The 13,923-nt window shown below is 44.3% G+C and overlaps 1 protein-coding gene across 1 annotated transcript in view; it reads right to left on the minus strand.

The window, feature by feature from the left end:
- The window catches only part of LOC130380418 (ATP-binding cassette sub-family C member 9-like), a 35,877-nt gene extending 24,206 nt beyond the window's left edge, over positions 1-11,671 (minus strand). Inside the window, exons 1-8 of the mRNA XM_056587609.1 lie at positions 10,931-11,671; positions 9,521-9,696; positions 6,977-7,118; positions 6,478-6,599; positions 5,635-5,801; positions 4,633-4,734; positions 3,073-3,213; positions 1,021-1,203 (exon numbers count right to left, since the gene is read on the minus strand). Coding sequence (XP_056443584.1) covers positions 1,021-1,203; positions 3,073-3,213; positions 4,633-4,734; positions 5,635-5,801; positions 6,478-6,599; positions 6,977-7,118; positions 9,521-9,668 — 1,005 coding nt within the window. The 5' untranslated portion in view covers positions 9,669-9,696; positions 10,931-11,671. The remainder of the gene's footprint in view (positions 1-1,020; positions 1,204-3,072; positions 3,214-4,632; positions 4,735-5,634; positions 5,802-6,477; positions 6,600-6,976; positions 7,119-9,520; positions 9,697-10,930) is intronic.
- Between the last annotated feature and the right edge of the window lie 2,252 nt (positions 11,672-13,923).

Raw genomic sequence — 13,923 nt, forward strand, 5'->3', positions numbered from 1 at the left:
AACACTGGAAGTGAAACAGAACCAGCGATATCAGAGGAATTAGACGGAGGGGCTGTAAAAACAGCCCCTCTGTCTGCTTCTATGGTCATGTTTTTCAACCTGGAACTCGTAAAGATCTTCTGTCTCCAAGATCCTCCTGTGTGTGTGTGTGTGTGTGTGTGTGTGTGTGTGTGTGTGTGTGTGTGTGTGTGTGTGTGTGTGTGTGTGTGTGTGTGAGTTGCTGTGTGTGTGTGAGTTGCTGTGTGTGTGTGAGTGTGTGAGTGTGTGTGTGTGTGTGTGTGTGTGTGTGTGTGTGTGTGTGTGTGTGCGTGTGTGTGTGAGTTGCTGTGTGTGTGTGTGAGTGTGTGTGTGTGTCTGTGTGTGTGTGAGGCTGAGTGTGAGAGAGAGCGAGAGAGAGCGATTGTAACAGCGAGCGAAAGCGAGAGCGAGAGAATATTATTATAAACAAGAACTAATAAACATGCCTGGGACTAAAGTGATAATGGGTCTCAAAATGACAGTGTTTTTATGGTGTGACATGTAACACACATACACTTACGCACACCGTCAAACAGTGGGGTGGTCCAGAGACCCAAACCACTGTTACAGTCAGAGAGTGTGTGTATGCGTGTGTGTGAGCGTGTGTGTGTGTGTTTGTGTGTGTGTGTGGTAAAAAAAACAATGGCATGAAGGTGTGATTTCAGAGTTTTCGGCTTTCAAAATCCATGAGACTCTAACTTCACATCTGAGTGTGTGAACACACACACACACACACACACACACACACACACACACACACACACACACACACACACACACACACACACACACACACACAGAGACACACACACACACACACACACACACACAGACACACACACACACACACACACACACACACACACACACACACACACACACACACACACACACACACACACACACACACACACACACACACACACGCACACACACACAGACACACACAAACAAATCCAAAACGAAGGCTAAATCCAGAACCAGCCAATAGGAGCTTGTGACCTTGGGCAGAGCGCTGTTGTTGCCGTTCTTCAGGTTCTTCACGATGCCGGCGATGCAGAGCGGACCCGCGAAGCCCAGGAGGTCGGCCAGGTAGCGGAAGGTGCTGCTGAGTAGGATGGGCCGGCCGAACGCCTGGTACACCGAGCGCCAGATGGAGGGAGAGCGCTCCGGGTCCACCGGGGTCTGGGGGGGGAAACGGACGGAGGAGCCGGTCGGTTTGGGTTTCAGGACTCGGGTGGAGCGGTTTCGTCGCAGTTTTTTCGCCGACGCGGTCGCTGACTAACTCAAGATTCAAGATTCAAGATGGTTTTATTATACACAACAATGACAGAGCAGTCGCTGGCAATGAAATTCTTTAGTGTTGGGCTCCTCCAACAGTGCAATATAAGAGAAAGTAAAAGTATATGAGAAACACAAGTAGGAAAGCTGAGACTTAAATAATAAAAAAATAAATATAATAACAGTAATAATGATGATAATAATCTTAAAAAGTAAGCGTATAAGAGGAACGCAAGTAGGAGAGCAGAGACCTAAATAGAAAACTAAATAAATGTAAAATGTAAACAGTTTATCCAGATGTCGACTGGTATAAAGTGGCAAGTTATAAAGTGTTAGAGTGGTGAGCTAAGTAGCTCAGGATCAGATAAGAGCTTTTCTTCACTGTCTAATAAATTAAATAAATAATAACTTTTTGTTTAATAAATTAGATATAATTCTATTCAAACTACTCTCGAATACTGTTTTATTTTTTTATTAAAATATTGTTTTTCAATACATTAAATAAGGAAAGAACACAAATAATCAGAAGCAGTATCGACTTTATTTTATCCCTTTTAGTTCTCAAACTACACTAGAACAGGCTTTTCTCTGCTGTATCAGAGGTGGAGAAACAACAAAACAAAATAATAAACGTAATTTTTCGGAATTGTTTTTTTGAACTCTGAACTTTTTTGGTCAAAATATTGTTTAAAAAAGGGAAAGATGTGCCTCACGTGGGGGGGAAACAATGTATTTTGTAGTGGAAACGGCATGTCGCTCTATCAACAGAGCCCTGCAGCCACCACTGGGGAATGACGCGTTATTAGGAAGATGGACTGCCTCATAACAAGAGCCCCGTCTCAAGTAAAAGGTTGTTTGTTTTTCAGAGAGAGAGAGGCTCTTAGCGTTCTCAGAGATCAGGCGTTAGCTTTACTTGATGATTTACACAGCAGCGGAGGGATTAATCTGGGTTTTAAACCTCTGTATGGATCTAACCACTTAGTGTAAGAATTTGCCCTTGAGTGATTGCACCTCTCCCATTAGGCCATTTAGGAACTTGAACTGCACCTTTTCGGATAATAGATTAAAATGTGTTTATTCTGTTTTGGCCATTGATACAACACGGTTTCACTTCATCCTGTGAACAGTGCTGTTGTATCTGTATACAATATGTGTTGTGTTTTGTGTGCATATATCGTGTACTGTGTGTTTTGTGTGGATACTGTGCACACACTTGATATCTTGTGTATTTATTTAGTAAATACCCCTGCCATATTACTAGCCAGGATGGCCCCAGTGAGGAAATCAAACCCATGAGCCAGGCACAGGTACATCTAGGGTTGGGGAATTCGAGAAAACCGCCAGGATAGGATAGACTGTGAAAGTATCCAACCAATAGAATCCCACCCTCCCTTAAGGCCTCTTCCTCTGAAATCCCTCCCCCAAAACAGGTGACTAACTTCAGCAATAGGTCTGTGCCATGACTCTGATTATGCGCAATGATCATTTAATTTGGGCCGAACTAATTGATTGGACATTAATAATAACAATTTTTTTTTTTTTTTTTGTCAGAGCATTTGATTCATTTATTGCTCTCGGGATGCCATAAAATGAATCTACTACCTCAGCTTTAATACAATTCTCTACCAACCGAGCTAACTGAGCTAACTGAGCCAACGCGGAGCTCACATCCATTTGATCTGTTTGAGAACGATTTCACTGTTAAGAGTTTCACCCCCTCATCCAAGCATGCTCCCCCCCCCCCCCCCCCCCCCCCCCCCCACCTCGCCTTACCCGCTGGCCCTCGTACGCGTCCTTCAGGCGTAGGTAGTTGGTGAGGGCCCTCATGGCGAAGGGGAGCTTGCCGATCTTCTTCAGCTCGATGGGCCTCCGGTGGGCTCCCATGATCAGCGGGTTCATCCACCAGTACGTGGCCTGGGATGGGCAGCACAGGGATTCAGATATAGTGACCCCTTAGCGTGTTTGTGGTTTTGGGAATATCTCCAGTGAGGGAACCTTTTTCCCGAGATAATTTCCTATTTTTAATGTTATCAGCTTGATATGGGAATGTGTGTGTGTGTGTGTGTGTGTGTGTGTGTGTGTGTGTGTGTGTGTGTGTGTGTGTGTGTGTGTGTGTGTGTGTGTGTCCTGGGAATAGTCCTTTACGCGTCACAGAAAATTGCATGTGCTTACTCACAGGAAATTCCACAGAGACGCACCGAATTGCCAAGAATATCAACATAAACCATTGTGTAGATGTAGAACATGAGACTATTAGATGCTCAGAGAAGATCTGTGTGTGAGTTGAATCATCTCATCGGGCAGTCAGCACTGGGGCTCAGTCCATTCCATCAATGGAAGCCGCTATTGAAATAGGATCTACCACTGCGATCAGGTGTCGGATCAGGTGACTCGATTAATGTATCAAAAATACAACCTACGTTTCACTGATATTTCCTCTTTATCGTTCTTCTAAAGCAGCCAACGGTAGGCTGCCGATGTCTCATCGTTGCCCTTATTATTCCACGACATTTTCATCGGATGCACCAATTATTTTAGGTTCCCAATGTTGCTTGTGGTGAGCTAGACATGTTTTTCTATGTTGACATAATACACTTGAATGTCATATTTCCCAGGAACCCTTCGTCATCACAAACGGGAAGAGGGGATTTCTGGAAGTCCCAAGGACCATTGTCCTGTGTGTGTGTGTGTGTGTGTGTGTGTGTGTGTGTGTGTGTGTGTGTGTGTGTGTGTGTGTGTGTGTGTGTCCTATGTGTGTGTCTGTTTCTGTGTATTTGTGCAAGTGCCTGTGTGCGCCTGCGCCTATGTGTTTCCTTGCTTGCATGAGTGTGTCTTTGTGTGCATGCGCCTGCCTGTGTGTGTGTGTGTGTGTGTGTGTGTGTGTGTGTGTGTGTGTGTGTGTGTGTGTGTGTGTGTGTGTGTGTGTGTCTGCGTGTGTGCCTGTGTGTGTGTGTGTGTGTGTGTGTGTGTGTGTGTGTGTGTGTGTGTGTGTGTGTGTGTGTGTGTGTGTGTGTGTGTGTGTCTGTTTGCGTGTATGTGTATTGCATGCGTGTGTGTGAGCCTGTGTGTGCCTGTGTCTTTATGTGTTTCCGTGTATGGGTGTGTGTGACCTTGTGCGTGTGAGTGTGTCTTCACGTGCGTGCGTGCATGTGGTTGTCCGCCTTGGTATGTGCGTGTGTACACACACAGGCATACGCGCATGTCTGTGTGTGTGCGAGTGTGCCTGTGTGTGTGTGCATGTACGCCTGTGTGTGTGTGTGTGTGTGTGTGTACGTGTGTGTGTGTGTGTGTGTGTGTGTGTGTGTGTGTGTGTGTGTGTGTGTGTCAGTGCACCTTTGAGAGCAGGTTAACAAAGGGTTGGAGGAATCGAACCCCCAGGTCCTGCAGGTCTTCGGGGGGCTTCACCTTCTGAGGGTTGGCGAAGAACACGTACTTCTACGAGGAGAACCAGAGGGGGGGGAGAGCGTTAGTTCAGCCGTAACGCGGAGAGGCAGTCCAACTGCTGGAGGGGAAGAGAGGAAACAACGGATTAGGTGAGGAGTAGGGCTGGGGAAAAAAATCAATTTAATCGATTTTGGATCGATTTAATTTAATTTTTGCAACATCGATTCAAAGGTCATGAGATCGATTTTTTTTTAACGTTTTTTTTAGTCTTGTAACCATTTTTTTTTTTTTTGCAATTTAAGAATGCAATTCCTCAATGCAATTTGCAATTTCAAAATTGCACTTTTGAGACTTGAGACAGTTTTGTTTACAGCTTTAGTTTAAACTGTCCAATTTACAAGTTTGCACTTAAAACCTGTTGTTTAAGATGAAGAGAAAAAATAATGTACAATTGTATTTTGTTACACAGTTGAGCCATTTTCATTATTAAGAGCAGATTGAATCGAATCGAATCGAATCGTGATTAATTGATTCAGAAACGTATGAATCGAAATAGAATCGATTTAGGAACGATACCCAGCCCTAGTGAGAAGGACTGATTTACGGTGCACATAACTGAATACAATACAATGCGATATCGGTCCAGTATCATGTGAACATAGGTTTCCATATCAGAAGACTTCCTTTATGCATGGATCAGATTTAACCCTCAAGATCAATCGTGTCGGATAACACAACAGTTGTGTTATTGTGAGTTTGAGTGAGTACGTGTGTTTGCGTATCTGTGTTAACCATGAAATCCTAATGCTTAACGGTTGTGATGATGGTTCTGGACTTATTTGTGTTTCCCCACACCCCACACACACACACCTCGTCCCACTACACACACTCTTTGACAGGTGGAACACAGTAAACCCAGGACCAGGTGTCCCCTCGACGCGCCCCACGTACCCTGACCCTGATGACGTTGACCTCCACTGCCATCAGCAGCCCGTACAAGATGACCAGCAAGGCTGTGATGCAAAACCGCAGGTGACGTGGCCCCACGTAGTACTCAGTGTACTTCCACAGCTTGATGGACTTGGTGATGAAGGCCAGCACCCAGTATATGAACAGGACTGGAGAGTCAAACGGATACGTAGGTCATGTTAATTCAAGTCTAATTGATTTCATGCTCAGTAGTACCAAATCGCTAGGCGAACGTTATCAGGTCACTGTTCTAACTAAGTGTGTGTGGAGTCAAACAGGCACTAAAAGGTGAGATATTCGACCACCAGGTGTGAGTGTGATTAGCCGCTGCAAACCGTTTTGAAAATCTGCCGCTTCTGACATCACAAGTGGGCGTGTCCACCTAGATGTGTGCTGGATAGATCAGTCTGCCAGTCTACCCAGTGGACTAAAGCAAACGTTGCTCATCTATCCATCATACATCTAGGTGGACACGCCTGGTGGTATAATATGTCACCTTTAGGTCATGTTATTCAAGTCTAATTGATTTCATGCTCAGTAGTTTCAAATGCCTCTGGGAACTTTATCGCGTCACTCTTCTGCACACTAAGTGATCTATAATAGTTTAGTAGTCATATATAGGTTATAAACATATCTAAAACCAAGTCGTTGTTTCAGAAGGTAAAAGTCGAAAATCTCTGTACACCTACAATTATTTCAATGGCATATCGTACAAGCTACACAGATCTGTATAAGTATTGTTTTGGGCTTGATTAGGTATTGATTAAGTATTGACCAATCAGCGACCGTCTGATTCAGTCCGAACCAATCGTTCTCCTGGCTTACCAAGCAGCAGTTTGGGGAAGTTGGAGGTCTCTATGTTGTGGTAGTAGACCACTGAAGTTGTGCCTGCGATGAAGCCTATGAACGCAGGCATGAAGAGGTGGAGATAGTTGGAATCCATTCCCCTGGAGCAGGAAGGCAACAAGGAGACATTCAGGAGACCAAAAATATAAAACAACCTCTGAATGAGATTAGGTATCTCTTGGGGATATTGGGTTATTATAACACTTTTGTGATATACGTACATTGGATTCATGTCCGTTAAGCATCATAGCTAAGCTAGCAATGTAACACTAATACATATATATACAATTTAGTCGTAATTGTTAGGTCAATATTGTCAAGCTCTAGGAAATGGTAGACTTGGTTTCTGGCAAATATCCCCAATTGTACAGTATCATCCTACTGAAGGCAAGCACATCAACACTGTAAATGTGTGTTTACTACACACATTGCACACGTTTAATTTGTTGTGACGCCTTGGTTCCTACGAGGCCCTTACTTGCTGGAGACGAGGCCCTCTGCGAACTCGCACACGTGGACAAATAGCAGCGAGAAGGTGAGGATCCATCGCAGGTTGTGTCCGGGGAAGTGGAGCCATGTGTTGTGGTGGATCTGTACCTTCGAGCTCTGGCTGCCCCAGCCTGACCAAGACAGAGAGGGAGAGAGAGGGTGGAAGTTTGAGGAAACGGTCGGTCGTTAGGGTTCCTGCCTCGCTGAGGAGCATGGGAAATGTAGTTTGGAGAGGGCATGGTGAGATGCGGGGAGGAGATATAAACCCGTCTATATCTCTACAAATGAACGATATCTACATTTTCTTGCATCGGAAAATGTTTTTTTTTTTATATTATAAGAACAAACATAACATGTTCCATGACATTTAGGCTACATGTAATTAATCAATGTAGCTACAATTGATAATAAAATAACTTGTTACAAAGTTTATGATAAACGCTATGCTGACACTTGATATGATCGATAAGTAAATAAAATATTTGGCCAAAAGTCTCTTCTTCTGTTTCTTTTCTTTTTTCAATCTTTACACACAAACTGCATAATGTTTACTTGTTCGTTTTGTTTTGACTCCCTTTCAATCTGCACATTGGTTAAGGCAGGGATGGGCAACTGGCGGCCCGCGGGCATGCGGCCCGCGACCCGCATGCCCACTCAGCCCGCACATAATAAAAAAAAAAGAAAAAAAAAGAAAAAAAAAGATTATAATAATAATAATAATTGATCGAGTTACAGAAAACTCGTTCAAGAAAGATGAGAAGAATTCATAGAATTCAAAGGCAAACCCATGCGTCTAGTTTGCTTAGAAGCTATATCAGTCATTAAAGATATCCACTTAAGTCGCCACTACAACTACTACAACTGCTTGTTGGGTTTGAGTTCATTGAGTTGTTGCACTTAATGTTGGGCCACTGTTTTCCAGTTTTTTTACTTCATTGAATGATGATGTATGTGAGCCCTTTGCACTGACAAAAATACTGACCATTCATGTGGCTGTTTGAGCATGGAAAACATGAAATTAATGTATGTTGGTTCAATTAACATACCGTACATAGGTTATGATTCTGGACGATTTTTTAGGTAGTGGCCATCGCCAAAATGCACCAGAATACAGGAAATCATCTACCAAATTCAAAATTATGTAGCTTCTCTCAGCTCACGTTTAGTTGAAGTGTGCAGTCATGTGGCCCTCCGATGGTTATGATAAAAAATGTGGCCCTCTTTATCATGAAAGTTGCCCATCCCTGGGTTAAGGCTTGAAGAACCTGATTGTTTAACATGGATATGTTGACGTACGAGAGTCCAAAAACCAAACCTTGTGTTCTTTGGAAGGAGCTTAGTTGCCACACATTTTTGCATTGGGGTAGACGGCTGAAACTCAACTGCCATGTTCCTAATGTTTATGATTGTACTGAACCACAAAAATAGTGCCTCTTGAATTGCAGAGCTTCTATCACAGCAACAAGGGAACAAACAGAGCCAATAAATGGTCATTCTTGTACTGTTGGCTGAGCCAAGAAATTGTGCAGCTCTTTCAAATCAAGTCATGGTTATTTATATTCCCCTTATCGCAAACACAGTATGAAACAGGGTACAGCTGAATGGGAACCTCAACTCGGAAGAGGTTGTTTATCGCATATAATATGACAGCGTATAGAAATGCCGCTGTCAATTAATGGGGTGTATCGGTGACTTGTCATTCTGTGTGAGAAGACAAAGGGATGTGCGTTGGGTATTTAATGGGATGTAAAATCCCCCAACCAGGAAGACGCGATTAGGAAGCCCTTGGGGAAGCGAACCAAGGGCTTCTGGTCAGCAGCCACAGCCCCCATAAAGTAGACTGGGACCACCCCCCTGACAACCTCACACACACACACACACACACGCACGCACGCACGCACGCACGCACCCACGCACACACACACACACACACACACACACACACACACACACACGTTTACATTTATAAGATATACCCTCAATATATACATTGTAAAAATGTCCATGCATGGAACATATTTACAAACAGGTGATCTCGCACGCACGCAAACAGACCCACACCGACACCCACGCACACACACACACACACACACACACACGTTTACATTTATAAGATATATCCTCAATATTTAAATTTTCATGTATGGAACGTATTTACAAACAGTTGATCTCGCACACACGCAAACACACACACACACACACCCACACACGCACACACACTCTTGATTTTCAAATATACACCCATATATACAATGTAAATACATACAACTATAACACAAAGACATGTCCTTACTAGTTGTAGTAATGGCAAAAAGTAGCGTGTACTCATTACATTATTATTATTAATGTATATTGCTTAGTGATGATGCCAAATGCATAATGCCTGATGCCAATACCTAATGCTAATTCCGTCATCATGATCCATACCTTTGATGCATCAGCTTATATGAGTTCTCGTTATTAAATACTTTATCATATCATGTACATGGAGTATGAATGAATGCCTGCACGGCCATTCAGCTCAGTCACGTACCGATGAAGAGGATGGGGAAGGTGATGAAGAGCAGGAAGACATGGGGCACAAGGTTCAGGGCGTCGACGAAGCAGCCATTGTTGAGCACACCTCCATCCACGCTGTACGAGTTATTCACCTTGTTAACCCCACAGAATGACAAGGCCATGCCACCTGCCTGATTGGGCCACACAAGCCTTAGGGAAGAAGCATAGGCATTGGTGGAGAGCCTTGTCAATCAGGTTAATCAGGGCTAATTATTTAAGGGGATGAATAAAATAAAAATGAAAGAATGAAACGGGAGGGAGGGTACAAGTATAATAAATGATTCAAAGGGAATTCATTATTTTAGACAGAACACATGGAACCTTGACTGTGTGTGTGTGTGTGTGTGTGTGTGTGTGTGTGTGTGTGTGTGTGTGTGTGTGTGTGTGTGTGTGTGTGTGTGTGTGTGTGTGTGTGTGTGTCTGTGTGTGTGTGTGTGTGTGTGTGTGTGTGTGTGTGTGTGTGTGTGTGTGTGTGTGTGTGTGTGTGTGTGTGTGTGTGTGTGTGTGTGTGCGGTTGGGAGTGTGTATGGTTGGGAGTGTGTTTGTGTGTGCACATGTGTGCATGTGTGCGCATGCATTTGCCCTTTACATTCAACTAAAAGGTACCTGTCTGTCACTTTCTTAATCCCCACTGTGTGTTATTGTCAACACAGAATTGATGTTGATATTACCCATAAACCTTTAGCCATGGGCCGAGGGGCAACAAGATCAGCATACTGGACCTCTGACTGATCAACGATCCCGAGGCCATGTTAGCTCGTAACGCTAAATCCTTGTAATACCCCCCTTGATTTATGATAATGACAGATATCGCTGACAAAACATGACACGGCAAAACATGACAGCTCGACGTGATTTGTTGTTATTGACTGTGTTTGTGGTAGGCGAATCATTGACAATGGCATCAAATATGATGAGACACTCTTTCATGGATTTCATCCTCTGTGTAAAGTTAGATTCTTTATTGTGTAGCCATGGATTATTGTATCAAAACCCACAGTTATTAAAACGAATTAAAACACGCATTGCTTCCTTGTGTGTGAATTGCATTGAGATACAGACATTTGATAGCCTGCTGGGCATTCCTATACACATGCCTAGCACATCAATAAGCCAGAGAAATCTTGCATCTGCAAAATGAATGGTTTATATGTAGCAGTTTAATAAACAACAAGAAATGGGCAGAAGGCAGAAACTAAACTGGGTATACACTTTTTGCAACGCCATCGCCACATATCGGTCGTCAAAACACCGCAGTGCTACACGTATAAGCCATGATGGCAATACCCCGGACCACCACAAACATCTCCAAAAAGCACTTGCAGCAGCAGCGCCCAGTTAAACTTCCCAATTCACCAAAGGCATAAAGATTGTAATTGCTTACCTCGCTTCAAGGTTCAAACTCTCGGCTCTTTATTCACACTCAAAGTCTCATTCCGATTTGGCCACCTATAATGTAAGGATACACGATAGATGAGACAGTGAAGGAGAAAGTATAAGCAGAAACGTGAAAGATACTTTTTATTTTTAGCCCCGCCAGTGCTGATCAGCTGCGCCCCTCGCTCCCTCCCTCCTATCGGGTTTCCAGACTGAAAGGAGTTCAGCGGTGGGAGTCGCGACGATGCCCCCCGTGCCGTAACGTAACGGACCTATCAGTTGAAGATAAAGTGTAAACTTCAACCCACTTTTTCTACAGACTGACTTTAAGGTGTTTTGGTTAAATGAGCGTTTAAGAAGAAAAATATATCTGTTTCGAAACGTCAATGGATTTTTAGGTTCTACGGACTGACTTTTTTTTTGAAGGTGTTCTGGTTAAATTAGCTTTTATGAAGGAGAAGAAGATGTCTTTTTCGAAACGTCAATGGTTTATTAACGGGGTTTTACGGTCGGGAGCGCACAGCAACGTAGTGACGCACGATGTAAACACGACGCAGGAGAAGGAGCCACGCGCGGCTGGCGCGCGGAATAAATGCCAATGTTGTCGTTCTGTCAAACTGACTGTAGTCACGTGGGCGTCGAAGGGTCGCCTGACTAACTGATTATCTATATATACATTCAAATGTCCAGTCATTCTAACGTTTCTCAATGGTCATACAACGATATATTCATATTGTTCTGGACAGGTTTTAACATGTTGGCACTTCCACTTGGAAAAACTGCATTGACGGGTTGGCAGGTCGATGTACACGACGTGGATTTTTTGTCGGTATAGAGAAGCGACCGCTAGAAATCAAACACCGTCTGCTCCGACGACCAAACCGACAATTAAGCTCGCGAGATATTGGATACGGGACGGCGTCGCAGACGCGTGTTCAGTAATGGACTTAAAATAGCATTTTCAGCCAAGACTGAGGAGAACACGAAACCATTCAAACGGAGGTGTTACGTTACCGCGTGAGTTAAAGCAGGACGTTTACAAGCAATACAGCGACAGGGTCCTCTTACCCGCATTCTGACGTTGGACGCGCAAGGTGCAAACAACGGTGCGGCCAGGCCTAGCCCACTGGTCCACGCATAGATATCCAATGTATTGTGATATTTGAAAAATCGAGTGATGAATCATTTGTGAAACGGCAACGACTGTAGTACTGCCTACGCATGTCGTGTGTGCTTAGAAATCACACCGCGTGTGTGTGTGTGTGTGTGTGTGTGTGTGGAGGGGGGGGGGGGGGGGGGGGGGGGGGGGGGGGGGGGATGTGCGCGCTCTTCCGTGCACGGACCTTCAGTAATGTCGTGCAGTGGAATGTGGGTCAGGCAGTCAGTCACACTGCCACCGGTCCAGCACTGTAGTGTCCTTGGGCTTATGAACTGGACGACGATGGTTAAGTGTGATTTGTGCCCCCATGCGATCGGTTTAAATCATGGCAGCTGAGATGTGGGGGGGAGGGAGAGAGAGAGAGAGAGAGAGAGAGAGAGAGAGAGAGAGAGAGAGAGAGAGAGAGAGAGAGAGAAGAGAGAGAGGTGACTACAGAAGGTAAATTCATACAATTAAGACTTAAGTCGACCGTGGAATCACAGGATCTTATCAACCTCATCAGAGATATTTGCCACATTAGAGGGATCCCAAACTTTTTCAAATCCATAATAGACTAGCGGTACTAAGATACTGGGTTAGCGACCCAGTAGGATACATCACACACCATAAGACAAGTTCAGACCACCACACGCTAACCCGAACTGGATATGTTCTCATCACCATGTGGCCTTTGGACTTCCGAACTGTTGACATTTTATGTTTAAAGAAGGGGTCTGCGAAAGGGCCTCTGGGGGCCTGTGCTGGAGCCTGGGAGTTAATTAACCAGGACTCCCCGTCCCCGGACACCCAATGCAGAGGTCTGACCCCTGGTCCTTGCCCTGTGTGTGTGTTTGTGTGTGTTTGTGTGTGTTTGTGTGCGTGTGTGGTCCTGCCAGTGTGTGTGTGTGCGTGTGCTTGTGTGTTTGACAAGAGAGAAGATAGCGTCATTCGCACACACTCACATCCGCCTCTGTGTGTTCTCCTCGAAACAGCCATGGTTGAATGCTGACATTTAAATAAATCGCGTACAAACATGACACGGACACGACCGGCATTAACAAATACACATGCTCAAATAAACACGGACTGACTGATATAGGGCCATTATCCTTTTTTTTTCCTGCTAGCTTGTGAACATCCCCACACATTCTGTTTATGTATTCTCTCTTTCCCCCCCCCCTCTCTCTCTCCCTCTCTCTCACACTCCCTCCCTCTCGCTCCCACTCTCGCACTCTCTCTCTCTCCCTCGACAGTGACTAGAACACAGGGGGAAAGAAACAGATGGAGGGATGGTGGGATAGACAGAGAGAGAGGGAGAGAGAGAGAGAGAGAGGAGCGTGAGATTAAAAAACTCAAAGTCAAACAGAGAAAGACATCAAGTGTTTCCCCACCATGAAAACATGTGATTAAGATGAGGAGAATAAAGTTAAGACATACCAACGTCATTCAATTAACATGATGACAAGTAAAGCAGTCAGAGGAAGAGTTGATTGTTTGTGTGCATGTGTGACGCAGGACAGCTTTCTCTGAACGCTGTATCGTGAGAAACTCTTTGCTGGGGAAATAAATTGACCAACGTCCCTCTTAAGACAGGATGTGGGGACCCCTCTCCAGGCCACTACACTCACACACGCACACACACGTACACACACGCGTACACACATGCACAAATACACACTCAAACACAGACACAGTAGTGTGCGTGCTTACACACAGACAAAAACTCACTGAACTTGAAACACACACAAACATAATAACAACGCATAATAAGAAAAAATATTAGAAACTGAGGCATATAGAATCTATTGTTACTGAGTCAATATATTTCGGCATATAGCCAAATACTATAGATGTGCAAAACG

Source organism: Gadus chalcogrammus, chromosome 4 (genome assembly GCF_026213295.1).
Source record: "Gadus chalcogrammus isolate NIFS_2021 chromosome 4, NIFS_Gcha_1.0, whole genome shotgun sequence".
NCBI classification, from domain to species: Eukaryota; Metazoa; Chordata; class Actinopteri; order Gadiformes; family Gadidae; genus Gadus; species Gadus chalcogrammus.